Below are 27,787 nucleotides of genomic sequence, written 5' to 3' on the forward strand. Positions count from 1 at the left end.
TTGTAAAGCAGATTAATGTGCTTATTTTAAGAAGTTATTTGGACACTTTAGTTGTGAATGATGCCCAGCGTGTTTGTATCACAAGTGATAATACATCATTCACAAGTGATAGGCTAATATTGTCACCCATCAGACTATTCTTAAATTGAATGTCTTCACATATACCAAATAATATATGTGTGAAATTAGTTTTGATTAAGAATGGACCATTATCATGCACCTGTCTAGGAACAGGGGCATTGGAAAACAAATCTGCGCACTTAAATAGCGAATCGAGGACACTTTTCCCGTGGTTCATTTTCATGCCAGCCAGGTAGGCTATACTCCTGTTGTAAAGCGAAGCAATGTGCTTATTATTAGGAAAGTTGATAAATAAAGTAGTCCTAGCCTATAGAAAGCTGATGGGATCCTCCTTTTTAATAGAGATATTCTCACGCAACTCTCATGAAGTGTTTGATTTGATTTTCCAAAACATTTGCATTGATGTCAGAGTGATCAGAGGGACAATAGAGTACAAGGCAATTAAGCAAGTTTGGTGGGCTACTAATGACCATCAGCAGCATCAGAGCTTGGAAAATCCTAGTTACCGTAACTAAACGGTCAAACGGAATTTGACTGCGGTCAAACGGAATTTGACTGCGGTCAACACTAGACTTGCACCTATCCATTCTCATTCAGTGTCACACTTGTCAAAGATCTAATTTACTTTGGAGTTAGGCAAACCTGTTGGTCCTGTCTAAAAAAAATGACACCTAGCTAGACAGAGTGTAAGGTGAGGCCATTACCTCTGCTTAGCCCACATCCATCCAATCATTTCAGATCTACTGTACACAAATGCCTATGCCCTAGGTGGGTAGGGGTTATTTCTGGACGGGGCCTTGGTTTTGGTAAATTAGGAAGTATTGTGTGTGAAATAGGAAGTACTTAATAGAAAACAAGAAGTGTTTCTAAGTAACAAAGTGTTTCTGTGGAGCCTTATATAGGGATGTTAATGATTAACCATGAATCGGTTAGCCACTGAAAATACATTTGACCAGTCATGCTTATCAGTCTGTAGGTTAATTTGCATAATTTGGTCAAATTAAATTGGCGCGTGTGTATTAGTCATTAGTCCTCATGGATTTTATTTATCACACTCGCACAGCATACAGAGCCTAGTTTGAGGAGCGGAATATGCTACCACCTGTCAGACAGCGTGAGAGCAGTTCCTCAAAAAGCTGGCACTGGAGTGAAACGTGCTTTTGTAAACCTAGACATTGCACAACAAATAACCTAAATGCAATCGTGTGTTAAACTGTTTTGATGGCCATGATTAAAAAGTGCTACTATTTTTATTTCTCAATCTCAACTCGTAATTAAAGCGCGCTTCCCATTCGCCATTTGAGTGCATAGTCAACCGTAGGCAGGCGATCAGCGCGTCACCCACCACTTTGCAATGTGAGTTTGAGGCAGTATAATTGTCTGAAACCTGAACCTTTTACCTTCCTTCAAATAATGAAGCATGTCTTACCTTGCTTCAAAGTAGTCTAGCCAAAATCCAACCATAGAAACGTGGTGGCAATTATTTTCAATTAACTTCCTCATGCCATTAAGCAGCATTTCTCTATTGGTTTTCATATCAACTTTTTCGTTGTCTAGAAGCCAAAGGCACAGTCCTAGTCATATTAGCAACCCGTCCTAGTTGTTGCTATATGATCCCCCCTCTTTCTACATTTCAGAGATTTTTCTTCTCTGTCACATAGGAATCTGCTCCTATTAGGTGCGCTGTTTAGAACAGTGTTTTCCCGCGAATTGCATTTTGGCAAAAACGTTTTATTAGCTTCTTCTTTACAGGAGTTTTATTTTCAATAATAAGATTGTTAATATGTGGCACGTCCAATTGTCTAGGGGAAGATTAGGTTCCCCAAAAGTAAATAGAATTTGCCAGAATTATATAATTAAGCTACTCCAGTCTATACAGAAATAAATGAAATCATTGAAATTATTACACTAGAGAACATGATTTAGGCATAGAGGATCATTCGCTTATTTTAAGAAATAGCTGTGGTTTGTTTTAAATCACAAGCCCATAGACTTCAGTTGAGAAGTGTCCCGTGTGGCTCAGTCGGTAGAGCATGGTGTTTGCAACACCAGGGTTGTGGGTTCGATTCCCACGGGGGACCAGTACGGGAATTTTTTTTTTTTTAAATGTATGAAATGTATGCACTCGCTCTGGATAAGAGCATCTGCTAAATGACTAAAATGTAAGTGCGCAATATTGGAAGCAGAAAATACCAGAGCTGAGTGTTGCGGCAGGCAGGCAGTGAAACGCATCTAAAATAGTGCTAGGCCTATCGAAATATTTCTAAATACAATCGCTGGAAAAACACATACGAGAAAAGACAAAGAAACAAGTCTAAAAGGTATTTAGTTATTTAAATTCTCAACTCCCAAAGTGAACAATAGCGGCCTATAGCCTATGTTATTGGCACTATCGGAGAGCATTGCGCATATACATCCCCATCCCCGGTGAGTCAATGCCACTGGAAAGTTATTTTAGGACAATATCATTTGGATGTCATATTGAACAATGTGTATCTCACCTTTTCGTGGGCCTAGATTAGATGGTTGCATTCAAGACAAGGTCGTTTTTATTGATGTCACTTTGTCATTGTCAGCAGAGTAGTCTACCCTGTCATGCAAGGTGTCGTAGAATTGCATGAAACGTGTTTTTAAAAAGGCAGATCTTGCTAAAATATGTTCCTCTAGCTGGGGCTGTGCAAAGGAAAAAAAACGCATTGTTCAGAACACATTTGTTTTGCAAACAGTGATTGAGTTATATTATAGGCTAATCCTAATTTATGACTATCCAATCTGTTTATCACGTTAGGAATATATATATATATTTTTTACATTAGTCTGCAAATGTGATGATAGATGCATCCAATGCTCATTGGCTAAAGGTGATGTTTTCAGTGAAAAGATAGCTTCCCTAAATTTAAAATGTTGTTCTATGGGCTTGCTATTGTTGTACGTTTCCATGAAGCTCCTAATGAAAAATGTAAATTCCTTGTATAGTATTTTCTGTTGGGCAGGTCATTTGACTGTTTAGAATTTTTTTTGCTATTTGTTGACCATTTAATAAGGGTTGGTTAGTCGGCAGCAAAATATAATGAATTTTTTCATCCCTAGCCTTATACTCACGGTCTTTGTCGTGTTTGCCCCGGAATGAGGACCACATGGTGCTTAGCCTCTTGATGGCACCTCTCTCACCCTTCTCATCCTCGCTGGGTTGGACGGTGCCTAGAAGGGACCACAGGACCAACAGATCATTAGTACCTCCTACACAAGGATCGTGTTCATTAGGCACCAAATGGAACGATATGGACTGTGCTCCTCTGACCTAATAGCTTAGTCATCAGCTAACTAATCTAGGCTCAAATAGCAAAACTCCACATGGACAATAGGGTCTGAGCCCAGTGATTTGGCATTAACATTGCATCCAGAAATTAGCAAAACTAAATTCATTCTGAACACTAACTCTCCCAACTTTAATCACTACAATACTAATGCACTAACATAATGCCCTGGACCAGAGCTAGGGCACAGACTGGTATGTCGAGTTCAGGCTAAGCACCCACATACCATATGAAATGCAAAGATACCATCTGAGACACACGAACATCCACTTTGAGATTCACAGACCAGGCGGTATAGATCCGCATAATCTGCAGCTAGATGCTTCTCTCCACGGGTTCCTCCAGAGTTATCATTATGTCATCTCTAATGTGTGTATTTTCCCCTGACGTCCCACTTTTGAACACACTGCTAGAGCTAAAGGTAAATTCACAATTAAAAAGGTGTACTGTGCCCAATGGGGCTACTCACTGAGGTCAAATGACAGGGCGTCTTTCTCTTTCCCATTGGCGGCGCTTTGAGGTTGCTCACCTGGACAGGAGAAAAGACACGCAGGTCAAAACACAACTCACGCAGGTAGTTCTGTGAATGCTGTGAAACTGGGTTGTCATAACGTTTCCACAACAGCAGAGGTTCTACGTTATTTCAATACGGATCATAGATACTGATCCAACACCACTACCTAAGGAAGTAATGGATGTTGGCTTACTGCCAAAATTACCATATGGTTTGCAATTTCATGTGTCTAGTCACACAATAGGCATTAACTAGTGTATATGTGTGTGTAATAGCTAAACCAGTAATGGACACTAGTGCCATAGCCAGCCAACTGACTGAACAAGTGCCAAATTTCACTTCCATGCTTGCTCATCGTTATGGGTCGCAGATCAGCACTGTGGAAGCACAAGGTCAAATACACGCACACCTCAGCTATATAATAAGTAGCTAAGTAGATTTCAGTTATGCATTTGCTCTTGTCAGCGACTTGGGCTACTTTTCCACAGTAGTGGTGCTTGGGTAAAATCACTGGGGAAGCCAAGCCAGGAAAGAAAAGCCATACAGTGCCTTTGGAAAGTATTCAGACCCATTGACTTTTTCCACTTTACAGCCTTATTATAAAATGGATTTAAAAAATAATAATTCCTCAGCAATCTATACACAATACCCCATAATGAAAAACTGAACAGGTTTTTTGCAATTTTTGCAATTTTACTACAAATAAGACAGAAATACCTTATTTACATAAGTATTCAGACCCTTTGCCATGAGACTCAAAATTGAGCTCAGGTGCATCCTGTTTCCATTGATCATCATTGAGATGTTTCTACAACTTGATTGGAGTCCACCTGTGGTAAATTCAATTGATTGGACATGATTTGGAAAGGCACACACCTGTCTATATAAAGGTCCTACAGTTGACAGTGCATGTCAGAGCAAAAGTTTTGGAACCACCAAGACTCTTCCTAGTGCTGACCGCCTGGTCAAACTGAGAAATCGGGGGAGAAGGGCCTTGGTCAGGAAGGTGATCAAGAAACTGATAGTCACTCTGACAGAGCACCAGAGTTCCTCTGTGGAGATGGGAGAACCTTCTAGAAGGACAACCATCTCTGCAGCACTCCCCCAATCAGGCCTTTATGGTAGACGGAAGCCACTCCTCAGTAAAAGGCACATGACAGCCAGCTTGGAGTTTGCCAAAGGGCACCAAAAGGACTGACCATGAGAAAAAATATTATTTGGTTTGATGAAACCAAGATTGAACTCTTTGTCCTGAATGCCAAGGGTCACGTGTGGAGGAAACCTGTACAATCCCTACAGTGAAGCATGGTGGTGGCAGCATCATGCTGTGGTGATGTTTTTCAGCGGCTGGGACTGGGAGACTAGTCAGGATCGAGGTAAAGATGAACAGAGCAAAGTACAGAGAGATCCTTCATGAAAAGCGCTCTGGAGCAGGTTAGGACTTCAGACTGGGTTGAAGGTTCACCTTCCAACATGACAACGACCCTAAGCACACAGCCAAGACAACGCAGGAGTGGCTTCGGCACAAGTCTCTGAATGTCCATGAGTGGCCTAGCCAGAGCCTGGACTTGAACCCGATCGAACATCTCTGGAGAGACCTGAAAAACGCTCCCCATCCAACCTAACAAAGCATGAGAGGATCTTCAGAGAAGAATGGGAGAAACTCCCCAAACACAAGTGTGACAAGCTTGTCGTGTCATACCAAAGAAGACTCGAGGCTGTAATTGCTGCCCATGGTGCTTCAACAAAGTACTGAGTAAGGGGTCTGAATTATGTAAAATGTGATATTTCTGGTTTATATAAATTAGCAACATTTTCTAAAAACCTGTTTTTGCTTTGTCATTATGGGGTATTGTGTGTAGATTGATGACGATTTTTAAAAATCAAACGTAGAATAAGGCTAACAAAATGTGGTCTGAATACTTTCCAAATGCACTGTATTACAACCTATGTGTTGTGATAATTACGTTGTTTTCTCTATAAACTGTTCATATGACTTGAGACTGATGTCTCAGCCTTAGGCCTATATAATAAGACACAGTGGAAGAATAAATTCAACCACATCTTTGTTTCATCACAAAACCGGAGAGCAACATCTGTCCGGTGAAGTCCATAAAACATATTGCATGTAACAAACAGTCAAGCAAGTTAATTTGGTCAAGCAAAACATTTTTCGGACTATTGATTTAGAACCACGAGTTACCACAAGTCAAAGAAAATAGCCGCTGCCTCCACTATTCCAGCACCATTTCATCATCTAATCACCTATTCTTAGTCTAATACAGTGACAACTAAAAGATACCAAAAATGATTTAGTCCATTTAGCGTAAGCTAAATATGATGTGGCTGTCCATGGTACTGATTTAACTGTGTGTGTGTGTGCATGCGTGCAAGTAGAAAAAACATGTTGACTCACCCTATTTGTAGAGAAACGCCAATGTCAGCCTCTTTCATGTTGCCTAAACGGTCTAGGACTCTGTTATATACGCTTAAAAATGTTGTTGTCCTAGGCTACCTGCTAAAATGCTTGCTCACTAGCCTAACTTCCTTTCATGGGCAACAATGCGCCAGGCCAGCTAGTTAACATTAGCCTAAGTTTACTACATCTAGCTACATGTTGAATTTCCATCCTCTCAGGCCATATAAATAAACTTCCAGTAATTTATTGGGTAAAACACCAACATTTCGGCATCACTGTGCCTTCCTCAGGGTGGTTGGATCAGTATCGCTATTATAATTATTGGCCAGTACGGAGAAGTAAAAACACAAGTCCAAATCCCTATCCCCATCCATGGCAAATTTAAGAAAGGGCCGATTTAGCTAGCTAGCCACAGGAGGACAATGACACGAGATGTAACAATTCAAATTCTGTAAATTACGTTTGGCTTCAAATGTGATGTGATTGGTGTGATGCCAAATCCAAACTGCCTTCCCGTGACACTTTTTTTGGTGCGCAAGGACCATTCACAGCTGAGCTCACTCAGTTGAGCTATTATTTTAGATTTTTTTTATCAAGCGAGGCCAAATGCTCGCTGGCTTCCGTTGCATTCAATGCTGTGGGTGACAACAATGTCATCCACTTTTTGACCAGACAGCATAGATGGGCAACACAAAGAAAGAGGGGTGTTGTTGTCACGGGATACTAGGAGTGGTGATAGGAGTCAGGCGCAGAGAGCAGAGGTAAGGTAATATGTTCTTTATTCTTTCCGGCACAAAACGGTCAACGCCAAAACAAACGGGCGCGTAAACAAACGACCAACCCAGAACAACGGGCACACAGTCCGGAGAGAGAATACACGGCGTAAGCCAGCACATCCAAAAAATACAACGACAGCAAAAGTAATCCCGCACAAACCTGGGCGAGCTAAGCAGGCTTAAATAAACACAAATCAAGAAACACAATAGGAAACAGGTGCAACCAATAAGACCATACAAACAGAAAAGGAAAAAGGGATCAGCGGTGGCTAGTAGGCCGGCGACGACGACCGCCGAACACCGCTCGAGCAGGCAGGGGAGCCACCTTCGGTGGGATTCGTGACAGTTGTTTTGTTTGCTTGGATGCTTTCTCCGGTGAGATACATTCAGCCTATTGAAGGACATTTATGAAACACAGAGATGAAAGATAAGTTATTTTGTATGTTTTTTTCCTTGGTCATTTTTTTTAGGGAAGCCTGGCTTCCCTTGGCATCCACGAATACATGCCACTGCTTTTCCAACCACTAGTTCCTGAGCTGGCAAAAGAAAGATGTAAACAAACGCTGTCTTTTAGAGACTAGTCCTCTAATTCCTAAACCTACCACAGCTCCTACGTTTATCCATACTGATCTAAGTTCAACAGTGTCAGTATGATCACAATTGTTTGAACACGCAGAAAGAGATGAAACATTACCTAATCATTATCACATACCTACGCAACAGATTTTTACCAGAACACCGACCGTTTCTCACCAAGTTTACGCCTCTTCTCACAGTTATTCAAATGGCTCTCTTGCTAGCTGCACTGCAGACACATTTACTAGGCACATCATTTGGACCTGACACAGTATGATAAGCTCTGTGTGGGTCTAAATAAATTGCTGGGAAACACGACAGTTGGGAAATTACTTTAGCTTTTTTTCTGTCCAGCAATTGGATGTGGTCCAACCACCTTTTTCTACACATTTATTTACCACCAATTTCAATGTGCAATACAGGAAACACACTTGGACCGCCAAGGAGGTTTTTCGTTCAGACCTAAAACACTGAACAAATACTGACTTTAGTTTAAAAAAATAAATACAAAATTGCACACCTAACTCAATTAGTCAACTAATCACCAAGCCCTTCAGTATTTGAATCAGATGGGCTAGTTCTGGAACTCATAAAATAAGTGGAACTGGCTGGGTTACTCGAAAAGAGGCTTGGGAAAATTGCATTAGAAGAATATAAGAACAGCAAGGCTTCCATACTGCGTAGGTGTAACAGCCATTCTCCATCACAGGGCGTGCTCCCTGCCCCTCAGGCTATATAACATGTTACAACAACATCTCTGGCAGCCAGCAAGCCGCAACTCCATCCAAAGAGGGATAGGTAACTTTATTCTGGCATGACTCTCACTCCCTCTTTCTCTCGCTCTCAAACTCACTCTCTGCTTCCCTAAACCTTTACCTGAATGTAATCTATTAAAGTATTATTACACTTGAGATATGACCATAATAGTTCGCTAAAGTCCATGCTTCATGGTTTTGGTCCTGCGGCTTCAAAAATGTACACCAAACCAGTCTCACGCGTCCCTAATTAATTTTTGTGTCAACAGCCACATTCCAGTCCCTAATATGTGCAGTCTGCTGTGAAAGGTCCCCGTAATGCCATACTAGTCGACCAACTGCAACTTATTTGAAAGGTGCAATGGCCTTCAAAAGGAGGGATCATCTGTAGCACGGGCAGTGGTGGGAAAAGTACCCAATTGTCACCCAGTAACATACTACTTGAGTAAAAGTCTAATAGTATTTGGTTTTAAATATCAAAAGTAAATGTAATTGCTAAAATATACTTAAGTATCAAAATAAAAAGTATATATCCTTTCACATTCCTTATATTAAGCAAACCAGACGGCACCATTTTCTTGATTTTTTAATTTATGGATAGCCAGGGGCACACTCCAACATAATTTACAAACAAAGCATTTGTGTTTGGTGAGTCAGTCAGATCAGGCAGTAGGGATGAGCAGGGATGTTCTCTTGATAAGTGTGTGAATTGGACCATTTTCCTGTCCTGCTAAGCATTCGAAATGTAAAGAGTACTTTTTGGTATCAGGGAAAATGTATGGAGTAAAATGTTCCTTATTTTCTTTAGGAATGTAGTGGAGTAAAAGTAAAAAAGTTGTAAAAAATATAAAAGTACAGATACCCCAAAAATCTACTTAATTAGTACTTTCAAGTATTTTTACTTCAGTACTTTACACCACTGAACATGTGTTACTAAATCAAGGCAATAAACTAGCAGACAGTTGGGCTACAAATAGAACAATATAGTAAAGACATATCACAAGTGAGGTGGAAACATATGGAATGTATGTTTCAACAAGGAAGTGATTTACAATGTTAGAAAGAAGAAAACCCCCCAACAAATATAGTGCTGTTAGATACATTTACATATATAATTCCACTGGCTGGGAAACATGCCTTAATCCAGGAATGGAATATGTCACTGTTCTCCTAATTATCCCGAAATGATGAATGGTAAATCGAGATGATTGGAATAATGCTCGTTTTTTTGTATTAAAACTGGACGTTTACATCAGCATGCTAGGCTAGCTAATGATTCAAAGCGACGGCCTAATGTTGGGGTGAGTAGCTACAGGAAGTGTTGTTGAATCCAATGGGTTGCTTTAACATTAGCTAGCCTAATGACAAAAACAGCAGTTGAATTAAAAACTAGCAGTATTTCAATCTTATCCATGTATAATTTTGGATAATGGTATAATCAGAGGAGTACAGGGCCCTCACACGTCAATGGATAGAGGTACATTTCCCAAGGCCTTTTCATACCAGCTCTTGCAGTGTCCTGATCATGTGGGAAGGTGCAATAATGGTGCTTTCAATCCAATTGGGAACTCGGCTCGGGAAAAAAACTATGTCAAATCATGACGTCAGTGATGTTCAGGTTTCAAAGTCGGAGCTCTAGAAAGATGCCCGAGTTCCCGACTTGAAATTCATAGTTGGATGACCGTACAAAGTGATTTTTCCCAAGTTCTCAGTTGTCTTGAACGTACTCAAGTCAAAGATTTCCGAGGTCCCAGTTGTTTTGAACGCGGCATCATAGACTACTCAGCCCAGCTTCATGCGTAGTGGCCACACCATGTTAAGTCAATAGAAAAGCTGTTCAGGTTATTTGCTTCGCTCAAGAGTCTTGTCATTGAAAAACTGTTCAGGTTATTTACTTCGCTCAACAAGAGTTTTGTAATTGAAAAGCATTTTCCGACGGCAAATAAACTTTTAAGCCGAAAATGACACAAATACAATGTTGCGATAGCCTATCACTTGTTGGCACGGGTGGAGTCGGACCGCGAGTTGTGACTTCATTGAAACAGTTTTTACAGTTGATGTAAACTACTTACATTTTTAAGACTATAAATTAGGCTGATGTAATGACAGTCTACTCACTCCATCTCTGCTTCATATGTTTTTGTCCATGTGTTTTTCGAATCCTCCTCTTCACCTCATCTCCACTCATAGCTCTCACAGGCTTAACACTCAATGTTATCTTATTTCCCTGGATCGTTTCCTCAGACTATTTGTTTTATCGACCTCATTCCGTTTGTAGCGTAAGGAGAGTACATAACGCATGCTGTTCACGGGTTGGCGTCGCTGGAAGTCGATCTGCATTGTAACTGTGCGCCTGCGCGCGCCTATGTTTTAGCAATTGTCACCCTTTTCCCTTCACGTGGATGTGCTTCATCGGATACAATTACGCGCTAAAATGTGTATAACTATTAATTTGATAGTAACTGTAGAATTGCAGGTTATTGCATCTCGTGAGTCAAGAAGACAATAGTAAAAATATAGCTGCGAGCAGCAATGAGCGGGGTACACAGGATGACAGAAAGGACACAAGATCAGTTGGATAACAGCAAGCACTCTCTTGTAAGAACTATCCTACATTATGTGCAATCAGTGATGGCATTATAAGAAGATTAAAGTATTTTTTAGCATTAGCATATGTGCTAACGTGCATCTATAGGTACAGTGTGGCCATATTTGAATGCTGCAACAATTTTTTCTCAAAACCATTAAAGACGATGTAATAAGTCTAAATCCAAAATCTGAAGTGAATCTGACTTATGGTTCACGAGGAGAAGATGATTGCAGATGAAGAATGAGTTGTTAATAGTTTCCTTGTTTTTTGACACAATACCAAATGTATCTTAAGGACATCCATGATAGCGATGACAAGTTTCAAGTTGATAGGCCACTGTGGAGTGGATTTATAGTGGTTTAAATGGACACATAAAATCAGATTTTGGATTTGTCAATAACTCAGCCAACACGTAGATTTTCTCAAACTAAGTTAAGACATGTACCATGCTGTAATTTGGTCCTATGGTTCATGAGAAGAAGATTTTTTTAAGTATTTTTTTTCTTCATATTAGTGTATGTGCTAATATGAATCTACTGATATAGTGTGGCCATCTTTGAATGCAGTAACACTATTTTCTCAAACTCTTTAGGGACTATTGTGATGATACAACATTTGGAGTGAATCTGACTTTTAGTCCATGAGAAGATTTTTTATGATTATTTTAAGCATTAGTATTGCATAATCAAAAAAGTGAATTGTTAATAGTTTCCTTATTTTATAAGACATCAATGCCAAACCTAACATGGTTCATCATGGTAATGTCTTTGATGACCCTAAACAGTTTCAAATTGATAGGCCATTATGCAGTGGAATTACAAAGGAATTAAATGGACACGTAAAATCTGATTTCCTGATTTATAAATAACTCAGCCATCTTTTAACCAATCCACTTGGAGATATTTGGACATATGGTCCATGAAAATACATTTTTCAAAAATATATATATTTTTTCAATAAAGACGAAAATCTATCCTGACAGACCTCATTAAGTCCCATTATGGCAAATTTGGCCAGCATGAGGAAAGATACCTACAAACAAAGTTTGAAGTCTCTAGGTCAAACGGGGCGTGGATATGAGGGTTTAAGTGAGACTGCTTATAACAGTGACATTATTTTTGACCAAGTTACGCATGGCCTCTAGTTTTTGTGTGCCAAATTAGAACAAAAGTTACCAATCTATGCTTGAGTTTGTATTTGTATTTATTATGGATCCCCATTAGCTGCTGCCAAAGCAGCAGCTACTCTTCCTGGGGTCCAGCAAAATTAAGGCAGTTTATACCATTTTAAAACATTACAATACATTCACAGATTTCACAATACACTGTGTGCTCTCAGGCTCCTACTCCACTACTACCACATATCTACATTTCTAAATCCATGTGTATGTATAGTGCGTATGTTATCGTGTGTGTGTGTGTGTGTGTATGCATGTGTCTGTGCCAATGTTTGTGTTGCTTCACAGTCCCCGCTGTTCGATAAGGTGTTTTTTAATCTGTTTTTTAAATCAAATTTTACTGCTTGCGTCAGTTACTTGATGTGGAAATAGTGTTCCATGTAGTCATTGCTCTATGTAGTACTGTGTGTCTCCCATAGTCTGTTCTGGACTTGGGGACTGTGAAGAGACCTCTTGTGGCATGTATTTTGGGGTATGCATGGGTGTCCGAGCTGTGTGCCAGTAGTTCAGACAGACAGCTCGCTGCATTCAACATGTCAATACCTCTCATAAATACAAGTAGTGATGAAGTCAATCTCTCCTCCACTTTCAGCCAGGAGAGATTGACATGCATATTATTAATATTAGCTCTCTGTGTACATCCAAGGGCCAGCCGTGCTGCCCTTTTCTGAGCCAATTGCAATTGTCCTAAGTCCTTTTTTGTTGCACCTGACCACACGACTGAACAGTAGTCAAGGTGCGACAAAACTAGGGCCTGTAGGACCTGCCTTGTTGATAGTGTTGTTAAGAAGGCAGAGCATCGCTTTATTAGAGACAAACTTCTCCCCATCTTAGATACTACTGCACCAATATGTTTTGACCATGACAGTTTGAAATCTAGTGTTACTCCAAGCAGTTTAGTCACCTCAACTTGCTCAATTTCCACATTATTTATTACAAAATTTAGTTGAGGTTTAGGGTTTTGTTCCAAATACAATGCTTGTAGTTTTAGAAATAGTTAGGGCTAACTTATTCCTTGCCACCCACTCTGAAACTAACTGCAGCTCTTTGTTGAGTGTTGCAGTCATTTCAGTCGCTGTAGTAATTGACGTATATAGTGTTGAGTCATTTGCATACATAGAAACTCTGGCTTTACTCAGTCAGTGGCATGTCGTTAGTAAAAACTGAAAAAAGCAAGGGGCCTAAACAGCTAACCTGGGGAATTCCTGACTAACTGGATTATATTTGACAGGGTTCCATTAAAGAAAACCCTCTGTGTTCTGTTAGACAAGTAACTCTTTATCCACATTATAGCAGGGGGTGTAAAGCCATAACGCATACATTTTTCCAGCAGTAGACTATGATCAATAATGTCAAAAGGTGCACTGAAGTCTAAAAAGACAGCCCCCACAATCATTTTATCATCAATTTCTCTCAGCCAATCATCAGTCATTTGTGTAAGTGCTGTGCTTGTTGAGTGTCCTTCCCTATAAGCATGCTGAAATTATGTTGTCAATTTGTTTACTGTAAAATAGCATTGTATCTGGTCAAACACAATTCTTTCCAGAAGTTTACTAAGGGTTGGTAACAGGCTGACTGGTCGGCTATTTGAGCCAGTAAAAGGGGCTTTACTATTCTTGGGTAGCGTAATGAGGTAGTTGACATTGTCAAGAAAAAAATATTCTAAGAATAAAAATAGGTTTCATGTGAAGCCCTAATAAAATGGGTATATACGGAGCCTCATGTTGGGATGTTATCTAAGATTTCGGGCGCGTTTCTCTTTCCAGGCGTTGCTGAAACATGCCAAATCTTACAAAGCCTGGATAGGTATTTTACGTTTCAGCTAACCACGTGTTGGTCCCGTTCCCCTGCTTTGATGTGGAATGCATCAACCAATGGTTGCGTGCCACGTCATTGACTGTGCCGTTGGGCACCAGATTGCTATAACATATGTGGTTAGCTGTTACATAAAATACTTATTCAGACGTTGTAAGATATGGTATGTGTCAGCAGGGGAGCACGACCCATATGTTATAGCAATCTGGTGCTCGATGGCACAGTCGATGACGTGGCATTGGTTGATGCATGCAACGTCTGAGTCGGGAATGTGACCCTCATCATGTTAGCTGTTTGTCTTGCACATGCCTTTTCATGAGGGGATTCACTATTTTGAAAATTCAAACATATATTTTATGGAAAAGAGATTACTGTTCAATTTGAGCAGGGCGCTCTTCCCTCACCGGTTTCGCCCCAGTCACGTGATGGGCCATAACCCAGTGCAACCCGGGCCAGTTTAATCGAATCCCCTCTATACTTTTACAGGTGTGCTTCTCCTACTCAGGTAAACAATGACTAATCATCAAGCACATGACCTTAGGTGCAAATTATTCATAATTCAAGTAATTACACTGTTGTTTTCTTTTAAAGAAAAGTAGACAAAACATATTTCATCCCTATTCTTTAAGTTTTCTTCCTTGAATAGCCTAATATTACTGGTTCACAGCCATAAATAAAGTGACACTTCTTGTTTTCAGTACAGTTATGTAGGCCTACTAGTGCACATAAAAACAGTGAATTATGACTGAATTGCAAGTGAGAGGAAGTTGAAGAACACACCAACATGAGGTCTCCAAACTCATTCCTAGATGTTACCAACTTGTATTTTGAACTATTATTTTGGTAGTAGCTTGTATTTTGGTAGTAGCCTACATGATCAAATGCCACTAATAGTTCCATAATGATGGTTCTCACCATGAATTGCCCTCTCTCTATCTCCTCTTTTTAACACAAGATCTTCCCCATCAGGAGGCTGCAAAGATTTGGCATGGGCTTTCAGATCCTCAAAACGTTCTACAGCTGCACCATTGAGAGCATCGTGACTGGCTGCATCACCGCTTGGTATGGCAACTGCTTAGCATCCGACCGCAAAGCGCTACAGAGGGTAGTACATACGGCCCAGTACATCACTAGGGCTGTACTCCCTGCAACCCACAACTGCTATACCAGGCGGTGTCAGACGAAGGCCTTAAAATTGTCAAAGTCTCCAGCCACCCAAGTCATAGACTGTTGCCTCTGCTACTGCACGGCAAGCGGTACCGATGTAGTCTGGAACCAACAGGACCCTGACCAGCTTCTACACCCAAGCCATAAGACTGCTAAATAGTTTGCCCGCGTAGCTACTGGTTAACTATTTAACTATTTGCATTGACCCTTTAAGCACTAACTCTTTTGACTCATCACATACGCTGCTGTTACTGTTTGTTATCTATCCTGTTGCCTATCACTTTATCCCTACCAATATGTCCATATCTACATCAATTACCTCGTATCCCTACAGATCAACTCGGTAGTGGTACCCTGTGTATATAGTGTTATTATGTTTTTCTATTATTTCTTTTTTTCTCTCTCTGCATTGTTGGGAAGGGCCAGGAAGTAAGCATTTCACTGTTAGTCTATACCTGTTGTTTATGAAGCATATGACAGATAACATTTGCTTTGATTTGATCATAGCATCCATGATGTTGAGAATAGTTAGGTGAATAGTAAGGTATGTTTACTCTTTAACCGGTCAGCCATCGGCCTCAGCTGGACCAGATGGGTGGGTCCTCCTGAGGCGCCCGTCACAGGAGCATCAACCTCCTCCCTCTCCTCTAGAACCCTCTCTAGAAGAAGAAGAACAACAACAATTCATCCTTTACTTGCATGTTCGGTATAACACTGTTCATGTTCAGAGAGAGAAGGAGAAAGAGAGAGCGATGGTAGATGTTTAGGTGATGGCCACTCACCGTTTCTTGAGGCCTCGCGCACCGAGGAGTAGAACTGCAGCCCTCTCCGTCTAAATCCAGTGTCTTGGCCATCTGTTAGCTGTTTACCTTGGATTGACATTAAGCATCAAGAAGTTTTACTTCAACCTCTTTTGGAATTACACCAAACTTCTGTGAAGGAATGTTTAATCACAGTTTCGAAAAATGGACAGTAATGATGAAGTACTGTATGTATAAACTTGGCTAAAATAATATTATAATAAATTAATAAATATTATTTCATAAATTATTACAATGACACACCGTCAAGACAGTTAAAAATTATTTTTGTCAAGGCAAGTGCCATCTGCCTGTTTTGAACACCTGGCCCAGTGAATAGAAGGATGACATGGATGCTCACGTTTGGGATAAAAAGAGGAAAAGCTCCAGCTTCTTCTATGAGGCCTCTCTCCCTCCATCCTAGCTCTCTTTGTCTGGAAGAGAGGGGGAGAAATAGTTTAGATTTCTTTTTAAAGAAATACAATTAATTGAAAGGAATGACTAAAATGTCAACATCCAAACTTCAACTACTTAAGATTGTTTGCATTGATACTTTTTTGGTTGTTGATTGTAGTCCGGGATACCGTCCCTGAATGTCATAGCAGCATCACTCCTGGACCTCAAGCACCTGATTCCCTGTCTCGTGAAGAAGGTCATCCCTGTGTCACTACTATCCAGTATTCATGCTCTCCCATCAGTCTGCCTGTCAGTTTCCGTACTGTACAAGAGACACAGACTGTATGTGCACATCATGGGTCTGGATGGGAATGCATCTAGCTAGACTATTTATAGCTGACCAAAATGACAGGACACGGAATGCCCCATGGGAAATCTCCCTGATGATACAACCCCACAGCGTTGGGAGGGGACGCTAACGTTATGGCCTGGTTGTAGTCTCTAGACAGATGGGTTGCCTCCCCCAATGTTCCGACTTACATGTCTGTTTAAGTTCCGGGGTCAGTTGGGAGAGAGAGGACAAGTCGGAAATGGGATGTGCGTCACCGGTGACGTCACTGCCGTATCTGCTTGTTGCCCTAGCTAAACATGAGCACCGCATTTTAAACCTGTTTCAACCAAACTCGTGATCTGTTGAGAGTTGTCTGAAGAGGACCGTCCCTGCAAAATGTTTTCTCCTTTTGAAATGAGAATCTGACATCGTCCCAAGACCTTGTGCCATTGTCTAGCTTACATTGGTCCAAGGTCTGGGATTTCCAAAACTAGTGTGGTTGTGGAAACATTGTAGGAATGTTGTGTGCTGTAGCTTAAGAATGACAGTTTGGGTTCCACTACCACTTTTTTCATCGAACAGGGTGTAGCATGCCCTGTGATGGTAATGGAATATTTAGTGGCCCAGTAGGCCTATATAACATCATAAACAAGTGGACAGAGTCTTCAGTGTCTTTTCCTAATCTTTGTCATAATGTGATAATTTGAAGGTTCTGAATTGTGTGCTAAATCGGAGGCTAATAGAGTGTGAATGCCAACACACAAACCCTTCACTTCAATGATAGATCCAGGTCTATTTTTACTGACACCTAAGTCAAAACAATAACTATACTGAACAAAAATATAAATAAAAAATGTCACATTTTTTACTGAGTTACAGTTTATATAAGGAAATCAGTCAATTGAAATATTTTAATTAGCCCCTAATCTATGGATTTCACATGACTGGGAGGGCATATGCCCACCTACTGGGGAGCTAGACCCGGCCAATCAGAATGAGTTTTTCCCCACAAACTGGCTTTATTACAGACAGAAATACTCCTCAGTTTCATCGGCTGTCTGGGTGGTCGGTTTCAGACGATCCCGTAGGTGAAGAAGCCAAATGTGGAGTTTCTGGGCTGGCGTGGTAACACGTGGCCTGCGGTTGTGAGGCCGGTAGGACGTACTGCCAAATTCACAAAAAGTATGTTGGAGGTGGCTTACGGTAGAGAAATTAAATTACATTTTCTGGTAACAGCTCTGGTGGACATTCCTGCAGTCAGCATGCCAATTGAACGCTCCCTCACAACTTGAGACATCTGTGGCATTGTGTTGTGCGACAAAACTGCACATTTTAGAGTGGCCTTTATTGCCCCCAGCACAAGGTGCACATGTGTAATGATCATGCTGTTTAATCAGCTTCTTGATATGTCACACCTGTCAAGTGGATGGATTAGCTTGGCAAAGGATAAATGCTCACTAACAAGGATGTAAACAAATTTGTGCACACATTTTGAAAGAAATAAGCTTTTTGTGCATATTTCAGTTCATAAAACATGGGACCAACACTTTACATGTTGCGTTTACATTTTTGTTCAGTATAGAATCTGCATCTGTGCTCTTCTGAATATAGAGGGAATTGCTCCTAACCGTACATTCTACATTTGGGTCATGCTGTCCTCTTGGGATCCCCTATCCAGTGAAATGTGACTGTGTGTAAGACAAGGACCACCCCTCTTCGCAAGAGCAAACACTGAGGGGGTATTTTAAGCCTCTGGGAACTCGGGGGCTGGACATTGTGTGTCTGAACTCTCAGTGACTGGATTGGCCTGTACACATTCGCCCACCCTGGGGCTCTCTGTCCACTGTTCACTTTGAATCTAACCAGTAGCCTACTGTAGGTACTGCACCTATTCCCAGACTCAACATTTGGGGCGATTCCAGATTGTGTGAAATTAACTTTGGTCAGATTCTGTGTCCTGTTCTCATACACACTACCCTCCTTCTAAAAGCAGAGTTAACCAGAGTTCACCAACTGACAAGCCCCTACTAGTCCCAGTGTCGATGTCATTCACTATCCCAATAACAGGTTACTAAGTATCATGAACACCTGCTTTTCACCCACTGAAGTGTATTAGGGCAAATAAAATAGCTGACTTGGTGTTAACTCTCTCGCTCTCTCTCTTTTACCTCATCTCCTAAATAATGGTAGTTGTTGGTAATCTGACTGAAGATTAGGTTTGAAAGCTTATCTAAACAAACCTGACATATTGTGCGCTTGCTGTATGCTGCAACTCGTGGTTGTGTAATGTTAGGACACTAGGAAAGAAGACACACATCTAACACGATATTGTTCTGTGTCACATTCTGACCAGTAAAGGGGTTATTTGTTATTGTAGTTTGGTCAGGACGTGGCAGGGGGTGTTTGTTTTATGTGGTTCAGAGTTTGTTGGGATATGTGTTTATGTAGAGGGGAGTTTGTTTAGAGTGTTCCAGGGTTTTGGTTAATGTTCTGTTAGTATATTTCTATGTTCTAGTCTTTCTATTTCTATGTTTGGTTGATGGGGTTGACTTTCAATTGGAAGCAGCTGCTCTTCATTGCTTCTAATTGAAGGTCTTATTTAAGAGGGTGTTTTTGTCATGGGATTGGTGGGAAGTTGTTTTTGCATAGCTGTGTGTAGCCTGCATTACCGTTCGTTCGTTTTCTTGTTTTTTCAGTGTTCTAATAAACGTTAAAATGAGCACTCAACCCGCTACGCCTTGGTCCATTACATACGACGACCGTTACAGAACTTCCCACCACCAATGGACCAAGCAGCGGGCCCAGGAGGAGGAAGGATTCTGGGCCAGGGAGAAAAGGGAGTGGAGGACATCTTGGACATGGGAGGAGGTAATGGCAGGGGACAAGACCCTGCCATGGAAACAGGTGGAGACAGCGAGGGAGGAACGGCGAAAGTGGAGCGAAGAGCGGGCCCAACGAAGGAAGCATGAGAGGCACCCCCAATAATGTTTTTTGGGGGGCACACGGGTAGTTTGGCTGGGCCAAGGGTGAGCCCTAAGCCAACTCCCTGTGTTTATTATGGGGAGTGTATGGAGTGGAGAGCGCCGGAGTATGTGGAAGTGGGCACGATCTCGCCCATGCGCACGCACAGTCCGGTGCGAGCGATCCCAGCCCCTCGCAAGTACCGTGCTAGAGTGGGCATCCAGCCTGGAAGGAGGATGCCTGCGCAGCGCATCTGGCCACCAGTGCGCCTCCTAGGCCCAGGCTACCCTACGCCTGCTCTACGCACGGCAACCATCAGGCCTCTGCACAGCCCAGTTCGCCCTGTGCCAGCACTCCGCTCGTGCAGGGCTGCTATTACCATCCAGCCAGGACGGGTTGTGCAGGAGGTACGCTCCAGACCTCCAGTGCCTACTCATGGCCCGGTGTATCCAGTTCTCGCTCCTCGCACTAGCCCTGAGGTGCGTGTCTCCAGTCTGGCGTGTCCAAAGCCAGCACCACGCACCAGGCCTCCAGTACGTCAGCCCAGTCTAGTACGTCCTGTTCCCGCTCCTCGCACTAGCCTTGGGGTGCGTGTCTCCAGTCTGGTACTTCCACTACAAGCCCCACGCACCAGGCCTCCAGTGCGTCAGCCCAGTCCAGCTCGTCCTGCTCCTGCTCCTCACACTAGCCCTGTGGTGCATGTCCCTAGGCTGGTGCTTCCTAAGCCAGCCCCATGCATCAGGCCTTCAGTGTGCAGTCCCCGTCCAGAGCTTCCGGCGACAGTGCCTTGTCCAGAGCTTCCGGCGACAGTGCCTTGTCCAGAGCTTCCGGCGACAGTGCCTCGTCCAGAGCTTCCGGCGACAGTGCCTCGTCCAGAGCTTCCGGCGACAGTGCCTCGTCCAGAGCTTCCGGCGACAGTGCCTCGTCCAGAGCTTCCGGCGACAGTGCCTCGTCCAGAGCTTCCGGCGACAGTGCCTCGTCCAGAGCTTCCGGCGACAGTGCCTCGTCCAGAGCTTCCGGCGACAGTGCCTCGTCCAGAGCTTCCGGCGACAGTGCCCCGTCTAGAGCTTCCGGCGACAGTGCCCCATAGAGAGACGGCCCACAGTCCGGAGCCAGCAGAGACGGCCCACAGTCCGGAGCCAGCAGAGACGGCCCACAGTCCGGAGCCAGCAGAGACGGCCCACAGTCCGGAGCCAGCAGAGACGGCCCACAGTCCGGAGCCAGCAGAGACGGCCCACAGTCCGGAGCCGAGAGAGACGGCCCACAGTCCGGAGCCGAGAGAGACGGCCCACAGTCCGGAGCCGAGAGAGACGGCCCACAGTCCGGAGCCGAGAGAGACGGCCCACAGTCCGGAGCCGAGAGAGACGGCCCACAGTCCGGAGCCGAGAGAGACGGCCCACAGTCCGGAGCCGAGAGAGACGGCCCACAGTCCGGAGCCGAGAGAGACGGCCCACAGTCCGGAGCCGAGAGAGACGGCCCACAGTCCGGAGCCGAGAGAGACGGCCCACAGTCCGGAGCCGGCGCAGCGAGAATCGCCCTACAGTCCGGAGCCGGCGCAGCGAGAATCGCCCTACAGTCCGCAATCGGTGCAGCCAGAGTCGCCCTACAGCCCGAGGTCTCCAGCAACGCACATCAGCCCGAGGTCTTCAGCGATGCGCCATAGCCCAGAGACTTTGGAAGGGGTAATATTTCATGGGTATTTAGCGGGGTGGACAGGTTAGGTTGGGGAGTAAGGCCAGCGCCTGATCCACCTCCATAGTAAGTGGGTTGGGGAGGGGGGGGGTGTAGCACAAGAACCGTCGGTGACGGTGGCCACCCTCCCTTCCCTCCCTTTAGTTTGGGATTATTTTTTTTTTTTGGGGGGGGGTGTTATTATTTTTTTTATTTTGTTTAGGTGCATCCGGGGTCTGCACCTTTTGGGGGGGGGGGGGTACTGTCACGTTCTGACCAGTAAAGGGGTTATTTGTTATGGCAGGACGTGTTTGTTTTATGTGGTTCGGGGTTTGTTGGGATATGTGTTTATGTAGAGGGGTGTTTGTTTAGAGTGTTCCGGGGTTTTGGTTAATGGTATGTTAGTATATTTCTATGTTCTAGTCTTTCTATTTCTATGTTTGGTTGATGGGGTTGACCTTCAATTGGAAGCAGCTGCTCTTCATTGCTTCTAATTGAAGGTCTTATTTAAGAGGGGTGTTTTTGTCATGGGATTGGTGGGAAGTTGTGTAGCCTGCATTACTGTTCGTTTGCTTTCTTGTTTTTGTTTTTTCAGTGTTCTAATAAACGTTAAAATGAGCACTCAACCCGCTGCGCCTTGGTCCATTACATACGATGACCGTTACAGTTCTGTCATGTATTATTTTATTATTACCTACCTTTTTACTGTATTATTTGATCATATGTGTTCATAAAAAGCTTACATGCAACAAGCTAACTCAGTTGAGCTAACAATTAAGGCTATATATTGGGCTTTTACAGTGGCTGCAATGTAGTACAGTTTTGCTGTATATAGTGAGTTGTTCCCTGCGCCGAAGACGTGGAAGTTGATTAAGGCAGCCCTCCACACCTTTCTGATTCAGAGGGATTGGGTTAAATGCGGAAGGCACTTTTCAGTTGAATACATTCAGTTGTACAACTGACTAGGTATCCCCCTTTCCCTTTCCCATCAGCATTGCAGAGTGTAGCCCAAACCGATGGAGGGCACAGAAACACAAGCACAGCCTTGTGTTTCAGTCACAACCACCTGTGGCACAAATAGTTATTTTTGAATAAAGCATATGGATAAAATGTACTCAAATAAGACTGTATTTATGGCAAGTCTGATGTCTTGATTTCGTTATAACAAGAGGAAGTCACCAAACACGGTGGTTGTGCTGTTACCACTAACCACAGGAAGTAAAAGTAAAATTGGGTTTGTTTGATAGCACCAGCATCCTGTCAAGTAGCTCACACATTTCTTCTCCCTTCCCATCATGTGATGTTTATTGACTGGAAATTGTGAGATATCAAAATATTTTAAATGTGCCTCTTACACAACTATTGAGATGTTTCTAAAGAAATCTGCTATGGCAAAAATGATCAAGATTTGTTAAAAACAGAATGCACTATACACTTTCTCTTGATCTAATAACACCCCACAAACTGTGCAATAGTTTATACACTTAGTGATTATTTTCAGGTTTTTGTTCTCTTTCTATCAGGTATTTATCTTACATTTACAGTGTATTTACCAATATCCATTTAGCTTTACTTTGGCTGGTGCAACATTATTTCTGTGCCTCTAATCATAGGCCTAGGCCAGAATCCCACAGGTAATGCTGCGTAGTGCAACCTTGAACTCAACACATGTAGAACACAGTTGAAATGGGTCAGACCGACTAACATACCGGTACTCACCAAGGTGCAATCTCTTGCCCAATCAGAATCAATCTGTAGGTATATCCACTGATCGTGTCCTCAAATTGTGGTTGATAGAACAATCCACTGCTTGGTTCGGTTTGTAGGTCAACTACTCCGTTCACCTCTACCCAGGCAGACACCACTGCTAGAGGAAATGGCAGCGGACCATTCTGTCAAGTTGAAGTCCCCATAACTTTCTCTCACTCTCTCTCAATTCTGTCCTTCCTTACCTCTTTACTTTCAACCTATATTTTTTATTTCCTTTATTTTTATTTCACTTTGAAGTCTTTTGTTCGTACTCTCCTTGTCTCTGTATGTTTAGCAGTTCCAAAAGGTTGCTGGTGCCCTACACTATGAGGAAGTGTGCATGTTGACAGTGTGTACAATGCACGCCTCAGTTAGCAGAAACAGACTTTACACTTTAACCCAAGCCCAGGGGAATTTCCTCTTTCAATATGAGTTGTGACTATTGCACATGCATCTGTATGCATAATACATAGACAGATGTGTATGATGTATCACCAATCTCTCAATTTCACCCCTTATCCTCCCTTCGCAGGATATCGTCGACAACCAAGTAATGGTGCTGAAAGTTGCTATCCCTTTCTCTAACCTAATAATTTCGGACACACCTTTCCCTATCCATTTTACACATAGCACTCTACTTTATGTGAAATGGATTACAACATGAATGCAGAATGTCCTTCATGAACATTTAGGTCAATGGTAAGCTACAGGAAGTAGCTGTAGACAAACTAAACTGCACCGCGTACTGGTTCTCTTCTATATGAGAGTGTGTTACAATTTGTTATCTCAGTCATCTGCATGTTGTTGTTGTGTTCCTTCTACTGTATATGACAAGATCAATGTCCACCAACTCCCAAGAAGCAGTTTCCTGGCACCAATCTAACCCAAAGGTGTGGTGGGGAGGAGGAGAGCGGCTCTACAATATTGGTCTGTGACCAGGTGCAAACTGGCCCGAAGTACTCCAAGCAAAGTATGCTTCACTATGCATAAACAATGCATCCTTTTCGCCCAAGTGTCTTCATATTACATAACCCGTGCCAACATCGACTAAGCATCTCAGCTAAGCACATCTCTTAACATTCAGCTGTTGTATGTTGGAATGACACATGACAATTCTGATAGAGTATCAAACAGGTGTGTGTGTGTGTGTGCAATAACTATACTGTAGGCAGGTCTGGGCTTCATGCACTGAATGATAAACCCTATGACTGCTTCTGGTGTATTGACGGGGTGGGATCTGAAAAGAAATGTAGTCCTTCTTTCTGGCATTTAGCAAAGGCTCTATGTGATGATACTGATCGCACTATACATTTTTTTGTGAGTGTCGATATGGTTGTTGTTGTTCGATAGAGCCATTGAATGTCTTTCAGTGATGTTCCTATCAGCGGATTAATTTCTAAATATACAAGCTGACAAATTTTTTCCAGTCTCTGAAAGACTACAACTCGCGTGGGGCGGTGCTTCGTGCTCTGGCCCCCGTCTCTACCCAAAGGCAGGCTTTTTTGAAAGCGAGGCGGACACTAATAACAATCCTTTGCTGTATGAAAAATGTGTTGTTTTTATTGTTTTTCCTGCAAGCCACCTAGCTAGCTAGCTAGCTGACTTTGGTTTATTTACTGAACCGCACATTGTGTATTGCTGGCTAACATACTACTGTGTTACAGTGGGGGGGAAATCTAATTATTTTTTTCTCTTTGCAACTTAGGTAGCTAACTTGCTAGCTAAGTTAGCTAAACAACTACAGGTAGCCATATCTATGACTAAAATAGAAGAGGTTTTACAATCTGAGATCTATTGAATGTTGATTAAAAAAACCTTTCTTTTTAGATATGACTACTAAACAGCAAGCTACAACATTACAACCAGCCACCTAAAGCTAGGTTTACCAGCAAACATTAGCACGTGACTGGAGTTGGCTAGCTAGTTAGCAGGCGCCAGGGTAACGTGTGCGCCACGCCTCGTGTTTGTAACTTGTTAGAAAATGTGTAACATAATTGACGAGGGTTGACATTGGTTATGATTATGACCGTGAATGCATTTCAGCCTCACATAATTATAGGCATTACGCAAGCTAGGATTCCAAACAGATGTAAATAACAATTATTGGCTTACTAGGTAACAGTGATGAGAAACAATAATACAACAATTTACTGTTATAAATCTGAAACTGATAAGCAAGTTTAACTCTAAAAATATTTGCCTAAGCATGCCTGATAGACATGGGTGTAGCTAGATAGTCTGGCTACCTTTTTTTTATTATTATGTTTTTTAACCTTTATTTATACAGGTTTTTCTCATTGAGATAACATCTCTTTTCCAAGGAAGACCTGGTCCAATAGCAGCAGGGGGAACAACGTTTCAGACAAAACAACTTACATACACTAACACAACATTAAACAAAACTATTAACACACAAAGAGTACAACAAAAACATTTTACGTTAAAAACACAAAAGTCTTGACTAAATACAGCTGGCCTAAAGACAATTATACTCTTCTATGATATGTACATCGATCAAGTGTTTAAACTCCACCAACGAAACTAGATCATCAAATTTTAAAATGTTCAGGAGAGAATTCCAGGACCACGGAGCTAAGTAACTAAAACTATTTCTACCATGGCCTGTTCTAATTTTTGTACTGTTAGAAGCAAATGAAAAATGGGACCGTAATTGAATATCATTTACCGACCTGACTAAAAAAGAACAGAGATTCAATGACGACCAGCCAACAGCTCTGTAGAGATCCCAATGATGTCTTAGACGGTTCTGAGGGCTGCATGATACACTGAATCAAGTGCTCTCAGAGTAGTAGCTGAGGCCTACATATATATAACATCACTAAAATCTAAAACCGCCAGTAATGTACATCGTATCAGCTCCTTCCTGACCTCAAAATAAAAAAGTCTTATGCCGGTAATAAAAACCTATTCTCAGCTTGAGCTTCCTTATCAAGTTCTCTACATGCACAGTGAAGCTCAGCTTATCATCAACCCACACACCCAAATATTTGTACACATTAACTTGCTCTATAGTATGTCCAGCCAATGTAGCAATGACATGATTAGTAACATGTCTGGCATTTGAAAATACCATGCAATTTATTTTACCTGAATTTAGAACCAGCTTTAAATCATACAGATTCTGTTGTATGATGTTAAATGCTCTTTGGGCATTTTCAAAAGCTGAAGATAAACTACTACCACTTGAATAAAGAACAGTATCATCTGCATAAAAATTAACATCCGCTGATCCCCAATGTTGTTTATATACAAATTGAACAAAAGTGGGCCCAAAATAGAACCTTGCGGAACACCTGAGCACACCTCTATGGACCTAAAGTACATATACAAAAGTATGTGGACACGCCTTCAAATGAGTGGATTCAGCTATTTCAGCCACACACGTTGCTGACAGGTGTATAAAATCACACAGTCATGCAATCTCCATAGACACACATTGGCAGTAGAATGGCCTTACTGAAGAGCTCAGTTACTTTCAACATGGCATCCTATGCCACCTTTCCAACAAGTCAATTCGTCAAATTTCTGCACCGGTCAACTGTAAGTGCTGTTATTGTGAAGTGGAAACATATAGGAGCAACAATGGCTCAGCCGCAAAGTGGTAGGCCACACAAGCTCACAAAACGGGACTGCTGAAGCGCATAAAAATAGTCTGTCTTAGATTGCAACACTCATTACCGAGTTCCAAACTGCCTCTGGAAGCAACGTCAGCACAAGAACTGTTCGTCGGGAGCTTCATGAAATGGGTTTCCATGGCTGAGCAGCCGCACACAAGCCTAAGATCACCATGCGCAATGCCAAGCGTCGGCTGGAGTGGTGTAAAGCTCGCCGCAATTGGACTCTCTGTAGTGATGAATCATGCTTCACCATCTGGCAGTCCGACAGACAAATCTGAGTTTGGCAGATGCCAAGAGAACACTACCTGCTCCAATGCATAGTGCAACTGTAAGGTTTGGTGGAGGAGGAATAGGAGGATCATTCATGGTTCGGGCAAGGCCCCTTAGTTCCAGTGAAGGGAAATCTTAACGTTACAATGACATTCTAGAAGATTCTGTGCTTCCATCTGTGGCAACAGTTTGGGGAAGGCCTTTTCCTGTTTCAGCATGACAATGCCCCATGCACAAAGCGAGGTCCATACAGAAAGGTTTGTCGAGGTCGGTGTGGAGGAATTTGACTGGCCTGCACAGAGCCTTGACCTTGACTGAAGGGCTTTGTAAATAAATTAATAAATTTGACCTCAACCCCATCGAACACCTTTGGGGTGTATTGAAACGTTGACTTCAAGCCAGGCCTAATCGTCTAACATCAGTGCCCAACCTCACTAATGCTCTTGTGGCTGAATGGAAGCAACTACACTCATCAATGTTCCAACATCTTGTGGAAAGCCTTCCCAGAAGAGTGGAGGCTGTTATAGCAGCAAAGGGGGGACCAATTCCATATTAATGCCCATGATTTTGGAATGAGATGTTCAACGAGCTTTTGGTCATGTAGTGTACCTAGGTACATTTGTACGGTCTGGTCACTGTGCAAAGGTTGAGGGTTACGCCATATTTCTTTTTATTAGGCTAGATATTGTTCTACCCTAATGTTGATGTTATGCTGGCACAGTTCAACTGTCGTTCAAACTGTACAATAGAGTATAATTTATTATATTTTTTTGTCTTGTAGACA

General features: G+C 42.4%; 1 protein-coding gene across 4 annotated transcripts in view; it reads right to left on the reverse strand.

Annotated features, from left to right (window-relative positions):
- The window catches only part of LOC100196103 (DENN domain-containing protein 2D), a 36,305-nt gene extending 10,227 nt beyond the window's left edge, over nucleotides 1-26,078 (reverse strand). Inside the window, exons 1-6 of one of the 4 annotated variants that reach the window (XM_045696041.1) lie at nucleotides 25,786-26,078; nucleotides 16,349-16,421; nucleotides 15,970-16,056; nucleotides 15,742-15,846; nucleotides 3,868-3,927; nucleotides 3,184-3,282 (exon numbers count right to left, since the gene is read on the reverse strand). In XM_045696041.1, the coding sequence (XP_045551997.1) occupies nucleotides 3,184-3,282; nucleotides 3,868-3,927; nucleotides 15,742-15,846; nucleotides 15,970-16,056; nucleotides 16,349-16,421; nucleotides 25,786-25,875 (514 nt within the window). In that variant the 5' untranslated portion in view covers nucleotides 25,876-26,078. Of the gene's footprint in view, nucleotides 1-3,183; nucleotides 3,283-3,867; nucleotides 3,928-10,556; nucleotides 10,812-15,741; nucleotides 15,847-15,969; nucleotides 16,057-16,348; nucleotides 16,422-23,055; nucleotides 23,452-25,785 lie in introns of those variants that run through there. The other 3 variants (XM_014146082.2, XM_045696042.1, XM_014146083.2) reach the window with 3 other exon arrangements.
- Nucleotides 26,079-27,787: the final 1,709 nt, after the last annotated feature.

The sequence above is a fragment of the Salmo salar genome, chromosome ssa15 (genome assembly GCF_905237065.1).
Source record: "Salmo salar chromosome ssa15, Ssal_v3.1, whole genome shotgun sequence".
NCBI classification, from domain to species: domain Eukaryota; kingdom Metazoa; phylum Chordata; class Actinopteri; order Salmoniformes; family Salmonidae; genus Salmo; species Salmo salar.